Raw genomic sequence first — 10,258 nt, 5'->3', positions numbered from 1 at the left:
GAAAAGAATGGCCTCAGAACAATTGTTCCATTAGATCTAGTTGAAGGTGTTATCACAAAATCACTACTGAGGGCTGCAACCAAGCAAGATTTCATGTAACTATTTCAACCTATCTTTAGACCAAAGATTAGCCTCTTTGATCAGAGAGGGCTCTCTCACAAACTCTTGATAAAATCCTTCAAACAATAGATGGCTAACTCTTTATTTATTCATGAAAGCAAAGCTGGTTGGAAACACATCAAACTGGTTCTCATTGGGCTATGGAGTCTATAATATTAAGTAAACAAGGAAAACATAGTCATCTCATGGAAGTCAAGGCTCTTTGCATCACATGTCAAACATACTCCATCAAAACATAGCTTGCTAAACACACAGGAAATCAGAGCATAAGATTATGAATTCTGAGTGATTGTGTTACAACAAGGCTATAAAATAACATAGAATATAAAACACCATCATTATATTTGAACATAGCAATCCATCGAGAATCTTGAGTAGAGAACAACACTGTTTTACTATTACTGTCAAAAAAGTCTTACAATGGCCCAAAACAACTCTGTTTTTCTATAAAATGTCCAACCCCTTCTACATTCTAATCTGATCCCTTTATAGGCAAACAAACTTATCCACCTCGAGCTTCCTCCTCCAGCATGAGGGGAGCCTCGAAGGTGGCTATTCACTATCCCTATCTAGTGCCTAACTAATTTATTAATTACAACATGTCTAAACTGAAATCACAAATGGTTTTCATCAAAATCCTAAATCTTTGCTCCTTGTCGCATGATGCTTTTCTGGCTCTTCACACATGTCCTTTAGCTGTTTAGGCTGAAGTATCTTTGAAGGAGAGTACATAGAACGAACTAGCTTTGGATTCTAGTTACGTGTATGCTTATTAATTGATCAAGAAGAATGCTCTGTTTTCACGGTCTTTGTTTCCCACATTCTCCCAAAGTATAGCAGCCTGTTCCCAAATCTTTTAATAACCCCAGACATGGAATGCTGCCATGTTTCAGATGTGCTGTAAGTGATATTAATAGACAGGTGCTTCTCTTCCTCAACTCACGCTCACAGTATCACACTAGCTGCTCTGCACTTTAAAATCATCACCTACAGCAGTTTCGTAGCGCGCTACGAAACTGCTGTGTGATTTAAATAAACCACAGTGTTCCTTTAAACTTCTCACAAAATTGAATAGCTGATGTTGCCAATCTTCAGTTTCACCTTTGCTATGCTGAGATTCAGAATCACATTCCCTATAACATGAACCTCCAATAGATGAACCAACTGCAATTGATGAGACCACCATGATTTTACCATCCCACTGACTCAACACAGCGTCATATAAGCCAAAACAGAGCAAGTTTGCTAGAGATATGCTATCTGCATAAGTGTGATGGGGAGGTATCTGAAACCCATGAAGCAGAGGATGTAATCCATTGTTTTCAGCCCGGGCTATTTGGATGGGTACAAGACAAATAAGTTGACAGATCCAGTTTCCAGAAACATCAATGTTAAACAGATGGTACAAACCATGGTTGCCATGACGAGCAATGGCATTATCTTTCCCAAATTGCATGGTATCAAAATGTGGTTTATATATATTTGCATCATTGAATCGAACCTGAATGGCTGCATTGGTTGATGATGCAATTGCTAATCGAAGCTTATAAAGACTGTTTTGTTCCACACCTCTTAGCTGGAATTTTATTTGCCATGTTGCGGGACGAAAGCTTCCATCATTTTCAATCCTGCATGTGTGTGCAAAGCACCAATCCCTTCTCCAGTCACTAGTCCCAACTGTATATATCAAATCGTTGTCTTTGAAGATTTCAGAATATCTTTCCCAAAGGCCATATTGCCGGAACCTTTCAGGATGATTGAGAAATAGTTTGTTGATGTGGCAAGGCTTGGGATCTGGAATGAAAAATTCTGCAGCAGTGCGATCTGGTAAACCTATCTCCCATATAGTAGGGCCATCTCTTGGGGGCTCATAGATCAAAATCCCAACATCTATCCTACAACCTGAATATATGTTAATCAAGCCTTCTTTCATATAGTCACCAAGAACACCCGGCACCCAACCATAGAGATTGTAGGTACCAGGGCAAACATTTTCTATAGAGAAAAGCCCATTCTCATCAGCTTGACTCCAAAATTGGTAGCTCTTACTCTCTTTTTGCCAAGAGCCCTTTTCCCCAGGTGTGGACAATCCCAGAAAAGCAAAACGAGCAGGGTGAACATCCTCAACAGCATATTTATCATGTACTAATAGTTGTCCAGTAATATATCCTCGTTCTGGTCTCTTTCTAAATAATGGAGATTCAGGCCACCCATAAGGCCAACTTTGTACCTCCTTTATCATCTGTAACTTTGCATCTTGCCACAAGGAGAATGGGTGAGCCTCTCTTGATGAAGAATTAAGATAAATGAAGACTGGGCCAAAAACCTTTTGCCACGCTTCTCCAGAACGAAACTTAGGACATAGCTCTTCACCCGCATAATGAGCACTATGAAACATTGCAAGCGATGTTGGCCCAACATGGGATGTCAAGTTTTGTTTTATTGGACCTCCATTACGAAATTCATCGCTAGGAGTGATGACCCAGAACCCAACCATGGGATCAAAGCTGATCCATCCATGGACTCTGTTCTCCCTATTGTCACATGAGTACTGGTACTTATCATCTACCTCGCCTTGAATGCTAGGGTTCCCAGGATTTGAGAGAAAAACTGCTTCAGGATATATAAGTATGTTGCATATGTTTGGCATCCGATCATCCGGGGATGGCATCAATCTTTGCTTGTTATCAACAATTTCCATGTAGTGAAATCTGTCTTTCCTCAATTTGAATGTAACACGAGTTTGATTGAGATTGAAATCTGGCCACCCCGTTGGACGCTCATATATCACATAGGTGTAAAACCCACTGCTCCCTCGAAGCAAAACAAACCTTTTGTCTATATTTAATGGCACCATCTTCCAACTGCTTGAAGGATTGTATGGCCTGAGGAAAGAGACTTCAACCTTATCCTTGTTAGCCTCGACCACTTTAAAAAATGTCGCACTTGGCACATCAAATGTATCCTTCCCTCCTGGCTCGTTCCAATTGAGATCCCAGTATCCTCTGTTCGTTTCTTTGTTGAGAATTTCGAGCAAATTGTCAAGCCCTCCATAACCTATGCCTGTAATTATCCCCGCTAGTTTTGATATGGTGACTCGCACAATTCCATTATCTAATGCAATGTGAGCACCCTGATCCACAAAATACACATCGCCCCCCTAACACTTCCGCTACAGAGTGCAGAACTAATAGCATACTTATCAAAAGTGTGATAAATGTAATCTAATGTAGCGCAAGTCTTCTGAGAGCCATGGTTCTTGGAATATTTACAATCTCCCTCTGAATTTAACTTGTGCTTTGGTAATTCTTTAAACTCCAAAACTTCTGTGGCTGGAAATCACCAACATCTTCAGCGATATTATCCAAGGAAATGTTCTTCAAAAAGGACATGGCATCACCTAGCATGTAAACTTTGAGCTCAAATTCTGATGAAGCCTTGCTTACAGCTTGAGAAGTTTCTTGGTCGCCAGCTGGAGCATGTAACTGGCACGTTACCACGTTTGTAGAAGACAATATCTAAATAATACCATCCACCTTGACAAAGGAAATTCATCTATTTCGAACTCTGCCATTTGCGCCATCCTTATTTTATTTCTATTTAATGCGCACTCACCCTTTTAACGACGCCAGTTAACCTAAAACCAGCTCTTGTGCCACTAATAATAGCGGCCTTGTAGCATATAAAACTACTCGACACTTGGCATTAATCACCGCATTTGAAAAGAGCACTTTCATGTCTTCAATATATGCATTAATAATGAACCAACGTGCTCGATAATACTCAAGACATTTTCATTTATATCAGTCATTTTAAAAACCCCTGTATTTCTTAGATCCATCCATGGTGCCATCATGTTCTCCAGAAAGCAAGGCGGAATTAATAACTCCATTGGTGCTAGCCAATATCAAAGGCTTCTTTCTTCCATCCATTGTCAATGCCTCAGCCAGATTTAGGCTCGATATGCTCATTTCTTAATAAACCACCCCAAATTATACTAAGCAACAACATAGCAACTATCTGCTTTTAGAGCTTCAGAGTATTTCTGAATTCCTTCATGGACAATTTCTACAAGTTTGAAACTGGTCCCAAGGTCTGTCAAAACAATTACTAAGTACTCCGCAGCATGAACAAGGTGTGAACATGAACTTTATCATAAATATTTTTCAAATCTTTCAATCCATTGTGGCGCCCTGCTTTGTGAAAGAAGTTACAGATTGTGAAAAGACAATCCCAAATGTCAAACACTCTATGACTTATAAAATTTAATAGATTCTTTGTCTAGAGGATTCAACACAAAATCTCCTGCAAGTCTCCCACATTAGTATGTACATCTTTCACAATCACCCATGAGCCAGAATTCAGAGATAACTCCCTTAATGTATTTGATGGCAATCCTACAATAGCTGCATCATCATAAGGTGTCTCCTTGAACATACTGCCACTGCTCTCATCAACATTCCTGGAGGGAAGTAGAACTCTGTACAATAAGCATGCTAGGATTTGGACCTTCACTGAAAACTCAAACAAATCCCCAGTTTCGTAGCACGCTACGAAACCACTCAAACAGGTAGCGCTGCGAAACTGCTAAAAAGAATTCTGGCGCTGCGAAAATACCCTGACTTTAAGCTAGACTAAAAAATTTTGACAACAGCATTTTCAGTGATAACAGTGGCTCCACTTGGGATAGTGTGCCCTTGTGGTGCACTAAGAACATGTAGCTCCAGTGCCTTATCCATTTTTGACAAACTAAAATTTGCTTGACAAGCATGACTGTAGGAGAAAGAAAGCTATACCTACTGAAAAATGCTCAGTTGACCTTGAGCTTATTTGCAATTACCTACCTACCTACCCTAACAATTCCAACTTCCCTCAGCTCAATCAATATGAAACTTCCAATACATCCAATCATTTGTTTTATCTGACATTTGATTTCTTTGACTGTCCCGGAGTTCAGATCCAATATGACAGTGTAATGACCGCTGCCACTGAAATAATCTCTGATCTTCATAGGAAAACTGAAACACTGGAGAGTAAAACTCTTCCATGTAATCAGCTATAGGATCCCAGAACACATGATCAGCTTGTCCTTCCTTGAAACTTTCCAGCTGTGCAAACTGATCTTCAATCACAGTGTTCAGTTCCTCAATCATGAAAGAGAGAGGAACCAGCATAGTCTCCTTGCGTTCTGTCACAGAAAACTTTTGAGAATAATAATCATGATCATGAAAACTGTATGCCTGAATTTGTCCTTCTAAACCTTCAATTTCTTTCTCAATATCTTTGGCAAATTCATCAAAAAATTTCATCTTATCCTCTGACTTGCAGTCAAAGGATTTCAGATATGAAGATAAGGACAAAGAAAAAGATTCATTTGTTTCTTCTGTACTATGATCACTATTCCATTGTTTAAAACCTTCAACTGAGGGAGATTCTGTCACCACCTCTGTCCTATCTGTCCATTCCTCCAAAAACATAAGCCAAAGATCTTGAAATGACTTAATGGATTCCGCAGGCAAGCATTCAACCCACTGTTTGCATTTCCCTTGAAGTGAATCATAGAATAACATAATTCAAACATCCTCATGTTTAACTCTAAGAAGCTGTGTAAATTCACAAAAATCTGATATATGATTCAAGGTTAAACTTAAATCTTCACCGTTGAATTTTGGACCATTCCTTAGAAAGTATGCATCCTTGGGAAAATGATTTGGGAAACCATGAATTCCTGAGAAATCAATGCATGCATACCTTGAACAAAGATGAGCAGCTTCTGGGTCTTTCATAACTCCAGTGGAATCACCATGAATATATAACTTTGAATTCTTCAACAATGGAGTCGCCAAGGTAGTTTTGCAGCCTTGAAAATAATTTGAACTCCTGCTACCTTCAGAAATTCAATCTTAAGCTCTCGGCAGACGCACCAAAATGTTATCAAAAAATCACTATTGAGGGCTGCAACCAAGCAAGATTTCGTGTAACTATTTCAACCTATCTTTAGACCAAAGATTAGCCTCTTTGATCAGAGAGGGCTCTCTCACAAACTCTTGATAAAATCCTTCAAACAATAGATGGCTAACTCTTTATTTATTCATGAAAGCAAAGCTGGTTGGAAACACATCAAACTAGTTCTCATTGGGCTATGGAGTCTATAATATTAAGTAAACAAGGAAAACATAGTCATCTCATGGAAGTCAAGGCTCTTTGCATCACATGTCAAACATACTCCATCAAAACATAGCTTGCTAAACACACAGGAAATCAGAGCATAAGATTATGAATTCTGAGTGATTGTGTTACAACAAGGCTATAAAATAACATAGAATATAAGACACCATCATTATATTTGAACATAGCAATCCATCGAGAATCTTGAGTAGAGAACAACACTGTTTTACTATTACTGTCAAAAAAGTCTTACAATGGCCCAAAACAACTCTGTTTTTCTATAAAATCTCCAACCCCTTCTACCTTCTAATCTGATCCCTTTATAGGCAAACAAACTTATCCACCTCGAGCTTCCTCCTCCAGCATGAGGGGAGCCTCGAAGGTGGCTATTCACTATCCCTATCTAGTGCCTAACTAATTTATTAATTACAACATGTCTAAACTGAAATCACAAATGGTTTTCATCAAAATCCTAAATCTTTGCTCCTTGTCGCATGATGCTTTTCTGGCTCTTCACACATGTCCTTTAGCTGTTTAGGCTGAAGTATCTTTGAAGGAGAGTACATAGAACGAACTAGCTTTGGATTCTAGTTACGTGTATGCTTATTAATTGATCAAGAAGAATGCTCTGTTTTCACGGTCTTTGTTTCCCACATTCTCCCAAAGTATAGCAGCCTGTTCCCAAATCTTTTAATAACCCCAGACATGGAATGCTGCCATGTTTCAGATGTGCTGTAAGTGATATTAATAGATAGGTGCTTCTCTTCCTCAACTCACGCTCACAGTATCACACTAGCTGCTCTGCACTTTAAAATCATCACCTACAGCAGTTTCGTAGCGCGCTACGAAACTGCTGTGTGATTTAAATAAACCACAGTGTTCCTTTAAACTTCTCACAAAATTGAATAGCTGATGTTGCCAATCTTCAGTTTCACCTTTGCTATGCTGAGATTCAGAATCACATTCCCTATAACATGAACCTCCAATAGATGAACCAACTGCAATTGATGAGACCACCATGATTTTACCATCCCACTGACTCAACACAGCGTCATATAAGCCAAAACAGAGCAAGTTTGCTAGAGATATGCTATCTGCATAAGTGTGATGGGGAGGTATCTGAAACCCATCAAGCAGAGGATGTAATCCATTGTTTTCAGCCCGGGCTATTTGGATGGGTACAAGACAAATAAGTTGACAGATCCAGTTTCCAGAAACATCAATGTTAAACAGATGGTACAAACCATGGTTGCCATGACGAGCAATGGCATTATCTTTCCCAAATTGCATGGTATCAAAATGTGGTTTATATATATTTGCATCATTGAATCGAACCTGAATGGCTGCATTGGTTGATGATGCAATTGCTAATCGAAGCTTATAAAGACTGTTTTGTTCCACACCTCTTAGCTGGAATTTTATTTGCCATGTTGCGGGACGAAAGCTTCCATCATTTTCAATCCTGCATGTGTGTGCAAAGCACCAATCCCTTCTCCAGTCACTAGTCCCAACTGTATATATCAAATCGTTGTCTTTGAAGATTTCATAATATCTTTCCCAAAGGCCATATTGCCGGAACCTTTCAGGATGATTGAGAAATAGTTTGTTGATGTGGCAAGGCTTGGGATCTGGAATGAAAAATTCTGCAGCAGTGCGATCTGGTAAACCTATCTCCCATATAGTAGGGCCATCTCTTGGGGGCTCATAGATCAAAATCCCAACATCTATCCTACAACCTGAATATATGTTAATCAAGCCTTCTTTCATATAGTCACCAAGAACACCCGGCACCCAACCATAGAGATTGTAGGTACCAGGGCAAACATTTTCTATAGAGAAAAGCCCATTCTCATCAGCTTGACTCCAAAATTGGTAGCTCTTACTCTCTTTTTGCCAAGAGCCCTTTTCCCCAGGTGTGGACAATCCCAAAAAAGCAAAACGAGCAGGGTGAACATCCTCAACAGCATATTTATCATGTACTAATAGTTGTCCAGTAATATATCCTCGTTCTGGTCTCTTTCTAAATAATGGAGATTCAGGCCACCCATAAGGCCAACTTTGTACCTCCTTTATCATCTGTAACTTTGCATCTTGCCACAAGGAGAATGGGTGAGCCTCTCTTGATGAAGAATTAAGATAAATGAAGACTGGGCCAAAAACCTTTTGCCACGCTTCTCCAGAACGAAACTTAGGACATAGCTCTTCACCCGCATAATGAGCACTATGAAACATTGCAAGCGATGTTGGCCCAACATGGGATGTCAAGTTTTGTTTTATTGGACCTCCATTACGAAATTCATCGCTAGGAGTGATGACCCAGAACCCAACCATGGGATCAAAGCTGATCCATCCATGGACTCTGTTCTCCCTATTGTCACATGAGTACTGGTACTTATCATCTACCTCGCCTTGAAGGCTAGGGTTCCCAGGATTTGAGAGAAAAACTGCTTCAGGATATATAAGTATGTTGCATCTGTTTGGCATCCGATCATCCGGGGATGGCATCAATCTTTGCTTGTTATCAGCAATTGCCATGTAGTGAAATCTGTCTTTCCTCAATTTGAATGTAACACGAGTTTGATTGAGATTGAAATCTGGCCACCCCGTTGGACGCTCATATATCGCATAGGTGTAAAACCCACTACTCCCTCGAAGCAAAACAAACCTTTTGTCTATATTTAATGGCACCATCTTCCAACTGCTTGAAGGATTGTATGTCCTGAGGAAAGAGACTTCAACCTTATCCTTGTTAGCCTCGACCACTTTAAAAAATATCGCACTTGGCACATCAAACGTATCCTTCCCTCCTGGCTCGTTCCAATTGAGATCCCAGTATCCTCTGTTCGTTTCTTTGTTGAGAATTTCGAGCAAATTGTCAAGCCCTCCATAACCTATGCCTGTAATTATCCCCGCTGGTTTTGATATGGTGACTCGCACAATTCCATTATCTAATGCAATGTGAGCACCCTGATCCACAAAATACACATCGCCCCCCTAACACTTCCGCTACAGAGTGCAGAACTAATAGCATACTTATCAAATGTGTGATAAATGTAATCTAATGTAGCGCAAGTCTTCTGAGAGCCATGGTTCTTGGAATATTTACAATCTCCCTCTGAATTTAACTTGTGCTTTGGTAATTCTTTAAACTCCAAAACTTCTGTGGCTGGAAATCACCAACATCTTCAGCGATATTATCCAAGGAAATGTTCTTCAAAAAGGACATGGCATCACCTAGCATGTAAACTTTGAGCTCAAATTCTGATGAAGCCTTGCTTACAGCTTGAGAAGTTTCTTGGTCGCCAGCTGGAGCATGTAACCGGCACGTTACCACGTTTGTAGAAGACAATATCTAAATAATACCATCCACCTTGACAAAGGAAATTCATCTATTTCGAACTCTGCCATTTGCGCCATCCTTCTTTTATTTCTATTTAATGCGCACTCACCCTTTTAACGACGCCAGTTAACCTAAAACCAGCTCTTGTGCCACTAATAATAGCGGCCTTGTAGCATATAAAACTACTCGACACTTGGCATTAATCACCGCATTTGAAAAGAGCACTTTCATGTCTTCAATATATGCATTAATAATGAACCAATGTGCTCGATAATACTCAAGACATTTTCATTTATATCAGTCATTTTAAAAACCCCTGTATTTCTTAGATCCATCCATGGTGCCATCATGTTCTCCAGAAAGCAAGGCGGAATTAATAACTCCATTGGTGCTAGCCAATATCAAAGGCTTCTTTCTTCCATCCATTGTCAATGCCTCAGCCAGATTTAGGCTCGATATGCTCATTTCTTAATAAACCACCCCAAATTATACTAAGCAACAACATAGCAACTATCTGCTTTTAGAGCTTCAGAGTATTTCTGAATTCCTTCATGGACAATTTCTACAAGTTTGAAACTGGTCCCAAGGTCTGTCAAAACAATTACTAAGTACTCCGCAGCATGAACAAGG

At 39.7% G+C, this 10,258-nt stretch overlaps 2 protein-coding genes across 2 annotated transcripts; both read right to left on the bottom strand.

The window, feature by feature from the left end:
* Nucleotides 1-976: 976 nt before the first annotated feature.
* On the bottom strand, nt 977-3,703 carry LOC149172982 (putative rhamnogalacturonate lyase B). Its single transcript, XM_089426531.1, has 4 exons — nt 3,650-3,703; nt 3,468-3,605; nt 1,222-3,280; nt 977-999 (listed from the first exon to the last, which is right to left on the bottom strand). The coding sequence occupies exons 1-4, from the start codon at nt 3,701-3,703 to the stop codon at nt 977-979; spliced, it is 2,274 nt and encodes a 757-aa protein (XP_089282657.1).
* Nucleotides 3,704-4,117: 414 nt separating this feature from the next.
* LOC149172981 (putative rhamnogalacturonate lyase B) lies at nt 4,118-9,705 on the bottom strand. Its single transcript, XM_089426530.1, has 3 exons — nt 9,652-9,705; nt 7,224-9,282; nt 4,118-4,215 (listed from the first exon to the last, which is right to left on the bottom strand). The coding sequence occupies exons 1-3, from the start codon at nt 9,703-9,705 to the stop codon at nt 4,118-4,120; spliced, it is 2,211 nt and encodes a 736-aa protein (XP_089282656.1).
* Between the last annotated feature and the right edge of the window lie 553 nt (nt 9,706-10,258).

The sequence above is a fragment of the Pinus tabuliformis genome, chromosome 4_2, assembly GCF_031772625.1.
Source record: "Pinus tabuliformis cultivar Carrire ecotype Pingquan chromosome 4_2, CPIR1, whole genome shotgun sequence".
In the NCBI taxonomy this organism is placed as follows: Eukaryota; Viridiplantae; Streptophyta; class Pinopsida; order Pinales; family Pinaceae; genus Pinus; species Pinus tabuliformis.
The sequence above is the reverse complement of the archived record's forward strand: the minus strand, read 5'-3'. Positions and strand labels throughout refer to the sequence as shown.

What these genes read in the sequence shown, in the direction of transcription:
- LOC149172981 (XM_089426530.1), bottom strand. Translation starts at nt 9,705, where the DNA reads ATGGCGCAAATGGCAGAGTTCGAAATAGATGAATTTCCTTTGTCAAGG. An exon ending in TTCCTTTGTCAAGGTGGATG is followed by an intron (nt 9,283 to 9,651) that starts GTATTATTTAGA and finishes CGGAAGTGTTAG; the next exon opens with GGGGGCGATGTGTATTTTGT. An exon ending in TGAATCTCAGCATAGCAAAG is followed by an intron (nt 4,216 to 7,223) that starts GTGAAACTGAAG and finishes TTGTTTTGACAG; the next exon opens with ACCTTGGGACCAGTTTCAAA.
- LOC149172982 (XM_089426531.1), bottom strand. Translation starts at nt 3,703, where the DNA reads ATGGCGCAAATGGCAGAGTTCGAAATAGATGAATTTCCTTTGTCAAGG. An exon ending in TGGATAATATCGCTGAAGAT is followed by an intron (nt 3,281 to 3,467) that starts GTTGGTGATTTC and finishes CGGAAGTGTTAG; the next exon opens with GGGGGCGATGTGTATTTTGT. An exon ending in TGAATCTCAGCATAGCAAAG is followed by an intron (nt 1,000 to 1,221) that starts GTGAAACTGAAG and finishes GAAACATGGCAG; the next exon opens with CATTCCATGTCTGGGGTTAT.